General features: G+C 51.5%; 1 protein-coding gene across 1 annotated transcript in view; it reads left to right on the forward strand.

Annotated features, from left to right (window-relative positions):
- The first annotated feature begins 2,858 nt into the window (after positions 1–2,858).
- Positions 2,859–16,659, forward strand: part of LOC132835838 (cAMP-specific 3',5'-cyclic phosphodiesterase 4D-like) — a 28,714-nt gene continuing 14,913 nt past the window's right edge. The window contains exons 1-6 of the mRNA XM_060854935.1: positions 2,859–2,900; positions 7,009–7,102; positions 8,056–8,237; positions 9,535–9,633; positions 9,973–10,137; positions 10,419–10,518. Of these exons, the coding sequence (XP_060710918.1) occupies positions 2,859–2,900; positions 7,009–7,102; positions 8,056–8,237; positions 9,535–9,633; positions 9,973–10,137; positions 10,419–10,518 (682 nt within the window). The remainder of the gene's footprint in view (positions 2,901–7,008; positions 7,103–8,055; positions 8,238–9,534; positions 9,634–9,972; positions 10,138–10,418; positions 10,519–16,659) is intronic.

Consider the following 16,659-nt stretch of genomic DNA (forward strand, 5'->3'; position numbering starts at 1 on the left):
GCGCTGTGTGACAGACAGTGCCCACACTGTGCGCTGTGTGACAGACATACAGTGCCCACACTGTGCGCTGTGTGACAGACAGTGCCCACACTGTGCGCTGTGTGACAGACATACAGTGCCCACACTGTGCGCTGTGTGACAGACAGTGCCCACACTGTGCGCTGTGTGACAGACATACAGTGCCCACACTGTGCGCTGTGTGACAGACATACAGTGCCCACACTGTGCGCTGTGTGACAGACAGTGCCCACACTGTGCGCTGTGTGACAGACAGTGCCCACACTGTGCGCTGTGTGACAGACATACAGTGCCCACACTGTGCGCTGTGTGACAGACATACAGTGCCCACACTGTGCGCTGTGTGACAGACAGACAGTGCCCACACTGAGCGCTGTGTGATAGACAGTGCCCACACTGTGTGCTGTGTGACAGTGCCCACACTGAGTGCTGTGTGACAGACATACAGTGTCCACACTGAGCGCTGTGTGACAGACATACAGTGTCCACACTGTGCGCTGTGTGACAGACATACAGTGCCCACACTGTTCGCTGTGTGACAGACTGTGCGCTGTGTGACAGACATACAGTGCCCACGCTGTGCGCAGTGTGACAGACAGTGCCCTCACTATACGCTGTGTGACAGGCAGTGCCCTCACTATACGCTGTGTGACAGGCAGTGCCCTCACTGTGCGCTGTGTGACAGGCAGTGCCCACACTGTGCGCTGTGTGACAGACAGTGCCCACACTGTGTGCTGTGTGACAGACATACTGTGCCCACACTGAGCGCTGTGACAGACATACTGTGCCCACAATGTGTGCTGTGTGACAGGCAGTGCCCACACTGTGCGCTGTGTGACAGGCAGTGCCCACACTGTGCGCTGTGTGACAGACAGTGCCCACACTGTGCGCTGTGTGACAGGCAGTGCCCACGCTGTGTGACAGGCAGTGCCCACACTGTGCTCTGTGTGACAGGCAGTGCCCACACTGTGCGCTGTGTGACAGACAGTGCCCACACTGTGTGCTGTGTGACAGACAGTGCCCACACTGTGCGCTGTGTGACAGTGCCCACACTGTGCGCTGTGTGACAGGCAGTGCCCACACTGTCCGCTGTGTGACAGGCAGTGCCCACACTGTGTGCTGTGTGACAGACAGTGCCCACACTGTGCGCTGTGTGACAGTGCCCACACTGTCCGCTGTGTGACAGGCAGTGCCCACACTGTGCGCTGTGTGACAGACAGTGCCCACACTGTGCGCTGTGTGACAGGCAGATAGTGGTGAATAGAATGAATGTTAGGGACGCTGGATGTGATGCCAGTCATGTGGTCTGGTTTGTCCTGGATGATGTTATACTTCTTGAGAATTGTTGGAGCTGCACTCATCCAGGGAGTTGGAGATTATTCCATCACACTCCTGACTTGTTGTTTGGAGATGATGGACACGCCGTGTGAGGTGAGTATTTGCAGCTTCTGACCTGGCCTCATAGCCACTGTTTATTTCCCTGGTCCAGTACAGTTTCTGGTCAATGGTTAATCTTCTCTTGATTGGAGTATTACAAACATTATGTTGTTCAGAAATGATTGGAAAGATCAACCCAGCAATGTAAGACCAACCACTTTAACTTTGATCATGAGGATATTTCTAGAAAGAATTATTTGGGAGGATTAACAGTGATGTGAAACTGCGTGCCAGTTTGGAAGAGTCAGTGTGAATTTGTCAGTATGATTTTATTGAACGACTGGAATGTTTTGTAGAGATAACAAAGTTGATGAGAGTCCAGGGTGTTGGTATGGACTTCAGAAGGTGTTGATGCAGTGCCATACAACAGACTTGTGAGGGAAGTTCAAGGTCAAAATATCAGACAGCCAGTAGCAATGTGGATGCAGAATTGACAGTGTGAGAGGAATCAGAGAGCAAGGGGTCAATGGTCATTCTTCAAGCTCAGAAAGCTCTTTCGTGCAGCTCCCCTGGGGTCAGTATTGAGATCCGTGCTTTTCGTGACATTTTACAAACATATATAAACTCGAAGACTGGATGTGCAAGGGACACTTTCAGAATTTGTAGATGACACAGCCCTTGTCAGAATTGTAAAGCCTGGGGAGGAGAGTGTAGAACTTCCAAAAGACATTGCAAGAGTGGCAGCGTGAGTGGATAGGGAGCAGCTGATGTTGAATGTGGGGAAGTAAGAGGTGTTGCACTTTGATACAAAGAATATCGAGAGGCAATACAAAATAAAGGTTCCCGTTCGAAAGGATATGCAGACCCAGTCTAACTGTCCTTAAATAACTGAGAGTGGAAAGGCAGGTACAGTACAGTATTCAAGGCTTCATTCATTGGGGCATAGATTACAAGACCAGGGAGGTAATACTGAACTTCTCTAGCTCTCTCTTTAGACCCCAGCTGTGTGCAGTTCTGGGCCGTGCACTGTAGGAAGGATGTGTATGTCTTGGAAAGTGCAGAAGAGATTGATGAGAATATTTTGAGGGATAAGAAATGTCAATATCAGAACAGATTGGAGAGACTGGGACTGCTTCATTATGGAGGAGATGGCAATGGGGAGGTCTGATCAGGGGCATGGACAACGAATCGGGGAAAACTGTTCCCAGACCTCTCCGCCCCCACCCCACTCCGGCCTATCACCCTCACCTTGACCTCCTTCCACCTATCCCACCTCCATCGCCCCTCCCCCTAGTCCCTCCTCCCTACCTTTTATCTTAGCCTGCTTGGCTCTCTCTCTCTTATTCCTGATGAAGGGCTTATGCTCGAAACGTCAAATTCTCTATTCCTGAGATGCTGCCTAACCTGCTGTGCTTTGACCAGCAACACATTTGCAGCCACAAGTAAAAGCATCAAGAACCAAAATGGCACAGATTGAAAATGATTTCAAAAGCAGCAAACATAAGGTGAGAAAAGGGTTTGCATACGTCTGTTGGCACCTGGACTGCACTGCCTGGGAGTGTGGAGGGAGCAGTTTCAGGTGAGACGTTCAGGAGAGCATTGGGTGAAAATTTAAATAGAGACAGTGCCCAAGCTCGGGATTGGCTTTTGAGTCAGAATGCTCAGGCAGCCAGTGCTGATATGATGGGCTGAATGGCCTCCTTTGCACTGAAACAATTCTGTGATTGTATAAACAGTCGCCCCATCCATTGTGAATGTTGATAGCAGTGGGCAGTCAGGATATTTACTCAGAATGCTTCTTGGTGAGTCCTGTATGTCATCAGGTCCCAGCAGCCTGGTGACCGATTGGCATAAACTGGGAACTACATTTCGATGCAGCTCCAGGTCTGGTCCCAAAAACACGTGTTTCTGTTCGCCGAGCTGGGAATTTGTGTTGCAGACGTTTCGTCCCCTGTCTAGGTGACATCCTCAGTGCTTGGGAGCCTCCTGTGAAGCGCTTCTGTGATCTTTTCTTCGGCATTTGTAGTGGTTTGTCTCTGCCGCTTCCAGTTGTCAGTTCCAGCTGTCCGCTGCAGTGGTCGGTATGTTGGGTCCAGGTCGATGTGCTTATTGATTGAATCTGTGGATGAGTGCCATGCCTCCAGGAATTCCCTGGCTGTTCTCTGTTTGGCTTGTCCTATAATAGTAGTGTTATCCCAGTCGAACTCATGTTGCTTGTCATCTGAGTCTGTGGCTACTAAGGATAGCTGGTCGTGTCGTTTCGTGGCTAGTTGGTGTTCATGGATGCGGAATGTGTCATCTACAAATTCTGAAAGTGTCCCTTGCACATCAAGTCTTTGAGTTTATATATATGTGTAAAATGTCACGAAAAGTCCTTGCATAGGACTTTGTACACTACATTGGTTTTGCTCATGCTGGGTATTGGGTCCTTTGTCCTGGTGAGTTGTTGTCTGAGAGTGGCTGTTGGTTTGTGTGCTGTTATGAGTCCTAGTGGTTGCAGTAGTCTTGCTGTCAGTTCGGAAATGCTCCTGATGTATGGTAGTGTGGCTAGTCCTTTGGGTTGTGGCATGTCCTCGTTCCGTTGTCTTTCCCTTAGGTACCTGTTGATGAAATTGTGGGGTAATCCATTTTTGGTGAATACATTGTATAGGTGTTCTTCTTCCTCTTTTTGCAGTGCTGGTGTGCTGCAGTGTGTTGTGGCCCTTTTGAATAGTGTCTTGATGCAACTTCTTTTGTGTGTGTTGGGGTGGTTGCTTTCATAGTTCAGGACTTGGTCTGTGTGTGTGGCTTTCCTGTGTACCTTTGTGGTGAACTCTCCGTTTGGTGTTCTCTGTACCATCACGTCTAGGACTGCACAAAACACTACATAGGACAAACAGGAAGACAGCTAACGATCCACATCCACAAACACCAACTAGCCACGAAACGACACGACCAGCTATCCTTATAGCCACACACGCAGATGACAAACAACATGAATTCGACTGGGACAACACTACTATTACAGGACAAGCCAAACAGGGAACAGCCAGGGAATTCCTAGAGGAATGGCACTCATCCACAGATTCAATCAATAAGCACATCGACCTGGACCCAATATACTGACCACTGCAGTGGACAGCTGGAACTGACAACTGGAAGCGGCAGATTCAAACCACTATAAATGCCAGAGGAAACATCACAGAAGCGCTTCACAGGAGGCTCCCAATCCCTGAGGATGTCACCTAGACAGGGGACGAAACGTCTGCAACACAAATTCCCAGCTCGGCGAACAGAACCACAACAACGAGCACCCGAGCTACAAATCTTCTCACAAACTTAGAAAAAAGACATCTAGGCTAATACCGCAATGAGTTGGAATACTGAAGGGGCATTGCTGTGTCATAGGGTCATTACTGAGAGAACACCGCACTGTCAGAGAGTCAGTGCTGAGAGAGTGCCGCTCTGTCAGAGGCTCGGTGCTGAGAGAGTGCTGCGCTGTTGGAGGGTCAGTGCTGAGGGAGTGCCGCACTGTTGCAGGATCATTGCTGAGGGGGCGCCGCACTGTCAGAGGGCAGTACTGAGGGTGTGCCGCACTGTCCGAGAGTCAGTGCTGAGGGAGTGCCGCACTGTCGGAAGGTCAGTGCTGAGGGAGTGCCGCACTGTCAGAGGGTCAGTGCTGAGGGAGCGCCGCACTGTTGGAGGGTCAGTGCTGAGGGGGCGCCGCACTGTCAGAGGGCAGTACTGAGGGTGTGCCGCACTGTCCGAGAGTCAGTGCTGAGGGAGTGCCGCACTGTCGGAAGGTCAGTGCTGAGGGAGTGCCGCACTGTCAGAGGGTCAGTGCTGAGGGAGCGCCGCACTGTTGGAGGGTCAGTGCTGAGGGAGCGCCACACTGTCGGAAGGTCAGTGCTGAGGGAGTGCCGCACTGTCGCAAGGTCAGTGCTGAGGGAGTGCCGCACTGTCGCAAGGTCAGTGCTGAGGGAGTGCCGCACTGTCAGAGGGTCAGTGCTGAGGGAGCGCCGCACTGTTGGAGGGTCAGTGCTGAGGGAGTGCCACACTGTCGGAGGGTCAGTGCTGAGGGAGTGCTGCACTGTCGGAGGGTCAGTGCTGAGGGAGTGGGCACTGTCCGAGGGTCAGTGCTGAGGGAGTGCCGCACTGTCTGAGAGTCAGTGCTGAGGGGGCGCTGCACTGTCGGAGGGTCAGTGCTGAGGGAGTGGGCACTGTCCGAGGGTCAGTGCTGAGGGAGTGCCGCACTGTCTGAGAGTCAGTGCTGAGGGAGTGCCGCACTGTCAGAGGGTCAGTGCTGAGGGGGCGCTGCACTGTCGGAGGGGCAGTGCTGAGATATGAGATGGAAACAGACAGCCTATTGATAGCTCCCTGGTGGAGGTTTATAAACACAGTAGCTCCATTTGAAGAGCAGTGGTATTTTCTCTGTGATCTTGAGGTAATATTTCTCTCTCAGTCAGTATCATTGAATACTATATCACAATTGTCTCACTTTTAATATTAATGTGGCTAGTGTCTCATCACATATCACAACAGGAACTAAACTTCAAAGGTATTCTGGATACCCAGAGAGTGAAAAAGGCGATGTAAATGAAGGCTTTCTTTTAAGTCAAATAACATTAATATACTTATCAAAAAGATGAAATTTTTAAGCCAGATGCAACAATGAAAGAGAGTAGTGGGGATTTGGAGACTGAAAACTTCATGAAAGTTCCCTCCTGAAATGTACAGTCAAACAAGTCACATCTTGTGCGTTTATATGTTTCTGTGCCCTACAGACACCAGATTCACTCCATCTTTAGATTACTAGCTATTCCTTAACAGTCAACACCATCTACAAGATGCAGCGCAGCAACTCACCAAGGCTCCTCACACAGCACCTCCCAAATCCATGACCACGTTCACTGAGAAGGGCGAGAGCAGCAGGTACATGGGAACACCGCCCCCTGTAAGCTCCCCCCGCCGTCCCCTCACTATCCCGTCAGTGTCACTGAACTCTATCCCTAACAGCTTTGAGAGTGTCCCTGCACCACACGGACTGCAGTGGTTCAAGAAGGAGCACACCATCACATTATCCAGGCACACCAGCCCAGCCAACGATACCCACACGCCCTGAACAGATAAAGAAATAGAGAACCTCCTGCCACCCCACTGAGGCAGAAAAGAAAGTCTCATTAATGTCTTTGTTGTTTTCCTGAAGCCAGCTGTCTGCTTCCACTTTGCACATACACAGTCCCCCTGACATCATCATTACAACTGCAGAGTGAAAGCTGCACACTGTGTATCTGACTGGCACACTCCTGCCCCCTCCCGCGGGATGGAGGCAGTGGGGGGATTGAGTGGGACAGTTAATAAACTATAATTGCAGGATTTGCATTGGTAGGAATCATTTGCTAAAACAGATTTTCTTGATGTTGTGCCTGTTAAAGTACATTGCGTTGTTTGATGGTTGGGGTGCTGAGGATTCTTTGGTGCAAGAAGCGAATGGCAGCATCTCTGATGCCAGAGACGGTGACAATCTGGCTGGGAAAGGTGACAGCAGACACGGCCTCAAAACATTTGGGGATGAAAGAGGTGCTGAGCTGTTTGGGGTTAATGTTCATACCTTGCTCTTGGTCTCTATAACAGTTCAAGAGGATGCTGAACCGGGAATTGACCCACCTGTCTGAAATGAGCCGCTCAGGGAACCAGGTCTCTGAGTACATATCCAGTACCTTTCTTGGTAAGTGAGAACACAAGCCAGAGAAAGACCCCCATTGAAAGGGTCAACTACGGAGGCAGAGGGAGAGAGGAGTCACCCTGGGGAGACAGAGTAAGGAGCCACCCCAGAGAGATAGAGGGAGAAGAGTCACCCCAGGGAGAGAGGAACCACCCCAGGGAGACAGAGAGAGAGAGAGAGACAGACAGACAGACAGAAAGAAAGAGAGGAACTACCCCAGGGAGACAGAGAGACAGGGAGACAGAGAGAGGAACTACCCCAGGGAGACAGAGAGAGAGGAACTACCCCAGGGAGACAGAGAGAGAGAGACAGAAAGAGAGGAACTACCCCAGGGAGACAGAGAGAGAGGGAGACAGAGAGAGGAACTACCCCAGGGAGACAGAGAGAGATGGAGACAGAGGGAGATAGAGAGAGAGGAACAATCCCAGGGAGACAGAGAGAGAGAGGAACTTCCTGAGGAGACAGACAGGAAGCTGACACCAAAGGGAGATGAAGACAACAACAGCCTGGGAAACAGAGGAAGATGAGGTTAGGAAGAGAAAGTCAGATAGAAATGGGAGAATGAGGGAAAGGGACAGAGAGAGTTAGAAATGTAATTTCTTAAGAGGCAGGTTTGCTACAATTTTCAGGAGGGATCTGAGGGATGGCTGGGCAAGAGCAGTTGCTGAACCTACTCTGTGTTTCTGTATTTGTATATTTTTAAAAGGGCACCTGCAACTTTAAATGCATTGGTATATTTGTGCCTGTATATTTGTGTCTATATTTTTGTGTGTCCTTGTATATTTGTGCCTGTATATTTGTGGGCAGTCTGGGTACTGCCCTTGTAATTGTGGCACGTGCCGTATGTTTGTGTCTGTATTTATGTGGGTGTCTGTGTATTTGGATAATTGTGTGAATGTAGATCTTTGTGCTGGAATGATGTTACATTTGACTGTCCACCTGGCACCTTTTTGCAGACAAGCAGAATGAAGTGGAGATCCCACCTCCCACCCAGAAAGACCGAGAGAAGAAGAACAAACAGCCCATGTGTCAGATCAGTGGAGTGAGGAAACTGACCCACAGCTCAAGCCTCAACCTGAGTAACTCGAGCATCCCCAGGTTTGGAGTAAAGACTCATCAGGAAGAAGCACTAACAAAGGTAACATTGGGCTGTTGGGCCCCAGGGCACAAATACCAGCCAACTGCTCCAGGCTTGAGTGGAAACTCTGTGAAAACCCCAGGGAATTGTCAAGCTGCCTCTGGGTTCAGCACTTTATGGAAGAGAAGCTTCCAGTTTCCACTTCCTTCTGTCTACATCAAATCACCTCCAGCCCCCTCCAACCTGCCTGTTTTTAGTAGATCTCAATTAATGTAGCTGACCCCAGTACTCCAGCTAAAGGCATCATTCAGTGATTTATTCAGTGTATGGGTGTCAGACAATACCATGGGAGCACATCATTGAACAGAACAATGATGTGCTCAAAGATCCAGTCACATCGGGAGGGGGAGCATCCAGCAGCCCAGAGAATTGAACTGTCTCACTGGGAAGCACCTGAAAGATAAGAAAATTAAACCCCAGTCAGAGTCAGCACCTTCAGGAGAGGGGGAACTGTACCCCAGGGAGAGTCAGCACCTTCAGGAGAGGGGGAACTGTACCCCAGTCACAGTCAGCAACTTCAGGAGAGGGGGAACGTACCCCAGGGAGAGTCAGCAACTTCAGGAGAGGGGGAACTGTACCCTGGGGAGAGTCAGCACCTTCAGGAGAGGGGGAACTGTACCCTGGGGAGAGTCTGCATCTTCAGGAGAGGGGGAACTGTACCCCAGTCACAGTCAGCACCTTCAGGAGAGGGAGAACTGTACCCCAGGGAGACTCAGCACCTTCAAGAGAGGGGGGACAGTACCCTGGCGAGAGTCAGCACCTTCAGGAGAGGGGGAACCGTACCCCGGGGAGAGTCAGCACCTTCAGGAGAGGGGGAACTGTACCCTGGGGAGAGTCTGCATCTTCAGGAGAGGGGGGACAGTACCCTGGGAAGAGTCAGCACCTTCAGGAGAGGGGGAACTGTACCCCAGTCACAGTCAGCAACTTCAGGAGAGGGGGAACTGTACCCCAGTCACAGTCAGCAACTTCAGGAGAGGGGGAACTGTACCCTGGAGAGAGTCAGCACCTTCAGGAGAGGGGGAACTGTACCCCAGTCACAGTCAGCAACTTCAGGAGAGGGGGAACTGTACCCTGGAGAGAGTCAGCAACTTCAGGACAGGGGGAGCATTTCCCCGGGGAGAGTCAGCACTTTCAGGAAACAGGGAACTGTACCCCAGAGAGAGTCAGCACCTTGAGGAGGAATGAATGGAATAAAGGTTAAGAATACCCTGTGAAATGTCTTGAAAGAATTGAACAGTAATATTCCAATATTCCAGTCGTTTTGTGCTATGTTTACAGAGATATCCTGTTCTTCTAGGAATTGGATGATTTGAACATATGGGGCCTTAACATTTTCCGAATTTCTGAGTTCTCGAACAACCGGCCGCTCAGCTGCATCATGTACGCTATTTTCCAGGTAGGAGGTGAACTTGCCGAACAGACGGTATCTGTACAGGCCCTCCATTGGCCACAAGCTTTGGTTAGTTCAAATGGGCACATATTTGTTCTGTTTGCAAAGAACGGGGCCCTGCAGCTTCACACACTCCCAGTGTTCCTCAGTGCTGCCCTAACAAGCAGAGTCCTGACTTACCAACTAATCTGTACCGTCCTCCTGTGCTGGATAAATTATGACTCCCTTTGAGGTTTGGTATTCTTGCAATACTGTACTGATGAGTAAGAGACAAAACCAGGTCCCTTTTGCAATATGCAAGGCCAGTTTACTCAGGGTAATGGTCACTCACTGTGTTTATTTCAGGAGAGAGACTTGATGAAGACCTTCAGGATTCCAGTTGACACTTTCCTCACATACATAATGACACTGGAGGATCATTACCATGCTGACGTCGCGTACCACAACAGTTTGCATGCAGCTGATGTTACTCAGTCCACACATGTACTGCTGTCTACCCCAGCCCTCGATGTGAGTGTATTTCACCCTCAGTTTTGCTTGGTGTATCTCTTTGAGGGTAGTTGGGAAACAATGCATTCCGTACTAATTCCAGGGAAGGTATAATTCTTGCTCTAAGCCACCTGCAGCCTGTAGGCCTGGGCTCCAGAACAGGCCATCGTTGAGACAGTTTGTTGACTTTGCTGAGCGGAGCCCTGTTGACTGAGGAGGGAGTTTCTTTCGGGTTTGATTGAGGCTGGATGATAGATAGGAGTGTGGTCATCACTTTCCCTTGACTGCACCTTTTATTTCAGGCCGTCTTTACTGATCTAGAGACACTCGCTGCACTGTTTGCTGCTGCAATTCATGATGTGGATCACCCAGGAGTTTCCAATCAGTTCCTCATCAACACCAGTGAGTATCAGGACTCAGTTTGGATCATTACATTCTTCTTCATTCTTGTAATGTGGCCATCACTGACTAAGTTGCAAGTTATAGTCCATCCTGACACACCCAATAATGGCCATCTTCTCAATCCTGTCATGATTTAATGTAAATGAATGCTGACTGGGCTATTTTAGAGGGCATGGTGTGAGGCTGATGTGTTTAGAATAGTGAGCTTCCTTCTCTCAAGGTCATTAATGAACCAAGTTGTATCTTTGTTACAGTCTAACAGCTTCATGTGGGTCACAGTTACTGATACCAGCTTTTTACTTCCAGAGCTTGTTAACTGAATTAAACTGTAAGATTAAATTCAGAATGTCTCGACTGACGACCCAGGACTCTGCATTGCTAATGCAGTAACATGAGAGCCTTGACTTGCTTTTGGAGTTGAGGTGGATCCCCAGGAGACTGAGTGCTGGCTCTATGCATTCCTTGGTTTGAAACAGTATGATAGGGACTAATAGGAGCCAGCTTTTATTGTCTCAGGGGTCAGAGAGGAGGGTGAAAGCTAGTTATTCACTTGTTGGCTGTGTCTTGACCATTTAGGAAAGTACCCAATACTCAAGTCCCATTGTTCTCGTGGTCCTCTCAAAAACTGAAGATTTAATCAAATTACTCAAAATCCCCAAATTTCCTGCCTCCTGCCTTACAAACTCAGGTTAATAGAATACACCAGTCAGGTTTTTATAACTTAAAAAGAAACTACTGTTCATTACAAATAAATCAGTTCTAACCACGGGCAAACAAAACATAATTTCCAATTTATACCTCAAACTTTAGTCCTTCTGAAATCCCTACCCAGGCATGCAGACACAGACAGACAAAAACAGAGATGTTACGCATGGAGAAAGAAATATAAGTGAAATACTTCAATACAGCACCTGTGCACAGGGTCCAATTAGGTGTCCATTTTGATTCTAAGACCATCTGATCGATAATTACGTTCTTTACAAATCCTTTCAGTTCTTCAGCGACGGGGCAAGGGTTTATTTTGCAAAGCTGTATTTTATTCATTGAGAACCTTCAAGTAAAAAGGTCCATGCAGATCTTGTGGGAAATACCGTGCAATTTGACATTGCTCACAAGAGCTTCAGTCCATTTACACCAAACTGGCATTTTCTAAGATTGCAATGAAATCCGAAATTCCGCCCTCCCCTCAGGGTATTGTGGGGGGACTGCAGCGGTTGAAGAAGGCAGCTCACCTTTTCAAGAGGCAACTAGGGACAGGAAATAAAATGCTGCCCAGCCAGAAACACACCATCCCCCAATAGATACTGCCCACCCAGGGACACCCACATCCCCCAATAGATACTGCCCACCCAGGGACACTCACATCCCCCAATAGATACTGCCCACCCAGGGATGCCCACATCCCCCAATAGATACTGCCCACCCAGGGACACCCACATTCCCCAATAGATACTGCCCACCCAGGGACACCCACATCCCCCAATAGATACTGCCCACCCAGGGACACTCACATCCCCCAATAGATACTGCCCACCCAGGGACACCCACATCCCCCAATAGATACTGCCCACCCAGGGACACTCACATCCCCGAATAGATACTGCCCACCCAGGGACACCCACATCCCCGAATAGATACTGCCCACCCAGGGACACCCACATCCCCCAATAGATACTGCCCACCCAGGGACACTCACATCCCCCAATAGATACTGCCCACCCAGGGACACTCACATCCCCCAATAGATACTGCTCACCCAGGGACACACACATCCCCCAATAGATACTGCCCACCCAGGGACACTCACATCCTCCAATAGATACTGCCCACCCAGGGACACCCACATCCCCGAATAGATACTGCCCACCCAGGGAAACCCACATCCCCCAATAGATACTGCCCACCCAGGGACACCCACATCCCCCAATAGATACTGCCCACCCAGGGACACTCACATCCCCCAATAGATACTGCCCACCCAGGGACACTCACATCCCCCAATAGATACTGCCCACCCAGGGACACCCACATCCCCCAATAGATACTGCCCACCCAGGGACACCCATATCCCCCAATAGATACTGCCCACCCAGGGACACTCACATCCCCCAATAGATACTGCCCACCCAGGGACACTCACATCCTCCAATAGATACTGCCCACCCAGGGACACCCACATCCCCCAATAGATACTGCCCACCCAGGGACACTCACATCCCCCAATAGATACTGCCCACTCAGGGACACCCACATCCCCCAATAGATACTGCCCACCCAGGGATACCCACATCCCCCAATAGATACTGCCCACCCAGGGACACTCACATCCTCCAATAGATACTGCCCACCCAGGGACACCCACATCCCCCAATAAATACTGCCCACCCAGGGAAACCCACATCCCCCAATAGATACTGCCCACCCAGGGACACCCACATCCCCCAATAGATACTGCCCACCCAGGGACACTCAGATCCCCCAATAGATACTGCCCACCCAGGGACACCCATATCCCCCAATAGATACTGCCCACCCAGGGACACTCACATCCCCCAATAGATACTGCCCACCCAGGGACACTCACACCCCCCAATTGATACTGCCCACCCAGGGACACTCACATCCCCCAATAGATACTGCCCACCCAGGGACACTCACATCCTCCAATAGATACTGCCCACCCAGGGACACTCATATCCCCCAATAGATACTGCCCACCCAGGGACACTCACATCCCCCAATAGATACTGCCCACCCAGGGACACTCACATCCCCCAATAGATAGTGTTCACCCAGGGACACCCACATCCCCCAATAGATACTGCCCACCCAGGGACACCCACATCCCCCAATAGATACTGCCCACCCAGGGACACCCACATCCCCCAATAGATACTGCCCACCCAGGGACACCCACATCCCCCAATAGATACTGCCCACCCAGGGACACCCACATCCCCCAATAGATACTTCTCACCCAGGGACACCCATTACCCCCAATAGATACTGCCCACCCAGGGACACCCATATCCCCCAATAGATACTGCTCACCCAGGGACACCCATATCCCCCAATAGATACTGCCCACCCAGGGACACTCACATCCCCCAATAGATACTGCCCACCCAGGGACACTCACATCCCCCAATAGATACTGCCCACCCAGGGACACCCACATCCCCCAATAGATACTGCCCACCCAGGGACACCCATATCCCCCAATAGATACTGCCCACCCAGGGACACCCACATCCCCCAATAGATACTGCCCACCCAGGGACACTCACATCCTCCAATAGATACTGCCCACCCAGGGACACTCACATCCCCCAATAGATACTGCCCACTCAGGGACACCCACATCCCCCAATAGATACTGCCCACCCAGGGATACCCACATCCCCCAATAGATACTGCCCACCCAGGGACACCCACATCCTCCAATAGATACTGCCCACCCAGGGACACCCACATCCCCCAATAAATACTGCCCACCCAGGGAAACCCACATCCCCCAATAGATACTGCCCACCCAGGGACACCCACATCCCCCAATAGATACTGCCCACCCAGGGACACTCAGATCCCCCAATAGATACTGCCCACCCAGGGACACCCACATCCCCGAATAGATACTGCCCACCCAGGGACACCCACATCCCCCAATAGATACTGCCCACCCAGGGACACTCACATCCCCCAATAGATACTGCCCACCCAGGGACACTCACATCCCCCAATAGATACTGCTCACCCAGGGACACACACATCCCCCAATAGATACTGCCCACCCAGGGACACTCACATCCTCCAATAGATACTGCCCACCCAGGGACACCCACATCCCCCAATAGATACTGCCCACCCAGGGAAACCCACATCCCCCAATAGATACTGCCCACCCAGGGACACCCACATCCCCCAATAGATACTGCCCACCCAGGGACACTCACATCCCCCAATAGATACTGCCCACCCAGGGACACTCACATCCCCCAATAGATACTGCCCACCCAGGGACACCCACATCCCCCAATAGATACTGCCCACCCAGGGACACCCATATCCCCCAATAGATACTGCCCACCCAGGGACACTCACATCCCCCAATAGATACTGCCCACCCAGGGACACTCACATCCTCCAATAGATACTGCCCACCCAGGGACACCCACATCCCCCAATAGATACTGCCCACCCAGGGACACTCACATCCCCCAATAGATACTGCCCACTCAGGGACACCCACATCCCCCAATAGATACTGCCCACCCAGGGATACCCACATCCCCCAATAGATACTGCCCACCCAGGGACACTCACATCCTCCAATAGATACTGCCCACCCAGGGACACCCACATCCCCCAATAAATACTGCCCACCCAGGGAAACCCACATCCCCCAATAGATACTGCCCACCCAGGGACACCCACATCCCCCAATAGATACTGCCCACCCAGGGACACTCAGATCCCCCAATAGATACTGCCCACCCAGGGACACCCATATCCCCCAATAGATACTGCCCACCCAGGGACACTCACATCCCCCAATAGATACTGCCCACCCAGGGACACTCACACCCCCCAATTGATACTGCCCACCCAGGGACACTCACATCCCCCAATAGATACTGCCCACCCAGGGACACTCACATCCTCCAATAGATACTGCCCACCCAGGGACACTCATATCCCCCAATAGATACTGCCCACCCAGGGACACTCACATCCCCCAATAGATACTGCCCACCCAGGGACACTCACATCCCCCAATAGATAGTGTTCACCCAGGGACACCCACATCCCCCAATAGATACTGCCCACCCAGGGACACCCACATCCCCCAATAGATACTGCCCACCCAGGGACACCCACATCCCCCAATAGGTACTGCCCACCCAGGGACACCCACATCCCCCAATAGATACTGCCCACCCAGGGACACCCACATCCCCCAATAGATACTTCTCACCCAGGGACACCCATTACCCCCAATAGATACTGCCCACCCAGGGACACCCATATCCCCCAATAGATACTGCTCACCCAGGGACACCCATATCCCCCAATAGATACTGCCCACCCAGGGACACTCACATCCCCCAATAGATACTGCCCACCCAGGGACACTCACATCCCCCAATAGATACTGCCCACCCAGGGACACCCACATCCCCCAATAGATACTGCCCACCCAGGGACACCCATATCCCCCAATAGATACTGCCCACCCAGGGACACCCACATCCCCCAATAGATACTGCCCACCCAGGGACACTCACATCCTCCAATAGATACTGCCCACCCAGGGACACTCACATCCCCCAATAGATACTGCCCACTCAGGGACACCCACATCCCCCAATAGATACTGCCCACCCAGGGATACCCACATCCCCCAATAGATACTGCCCACCCAGGGACACCCACATCCCCCAATAGATACTGCCCACCCAGGGACACCCACATCCCCCAATAGATACTGCCCACCCAGGGACACTCAGATCCCCCAATAGATACTGCCCACCCAGGGACACTCACATCCCCCAATAGATACTGCCCACCCAGGGACACCCACATCCCCCAATAGATACTGCCCACCCAGGGACACCCATATCCCCCAATAGATACTGCCCACCCAGGGACACTCACATCCCCCAATAGATACTGCCCACCCAGGGACACTCACACACCCAATTGATACTGCCCACCCAGGGACACTCACATCCCCCAATAGATACTGCCCACCCAGGGACACTCACATCCTCCAATAGATACTGCCCACCCAGGGACACTCATATCCCCCAATAGATACTGCCCACCCAGGGACACTCACATCCCCCAGTAGACACTGCCCACCCAGGGACACTCACATCCCCCAATAGATAGTGTTCACCCAGGGACACCCACATCCCCCAATAGATACTGCCCACCCAGGGACACCCACATCCCCCAATAGATACTGCCCACCCAGGGACACCCACATCCCCCAATAGATACTGCCCACCCAGGGACACCCACATCCCCCAATAGATACTGCCCACCCAGGGACACCCACATCCCCCAATAGATACTTCTCACCCAGGGACACCCATTACCCCCAATAGATACTGCCCACCCAGGGACACCCATATCCCC

Source organism: Hemiscyllium ocellatum, chromosome 45, assembly GCF_020745735.1.
Source record: "Hemiscyllium ocellatum isolate sHemOce1 chromosome 45, sHemOce1.pat.X.cur, whole genome shotgun sequence".
Lineage (NCBI taxonomy): Eukaryota > Metazoa > Chordata > Chondrichthyes > Orectolobiformes > Hemiscylliidae > Hemiscyllium > Hemiscyllium ocellatum.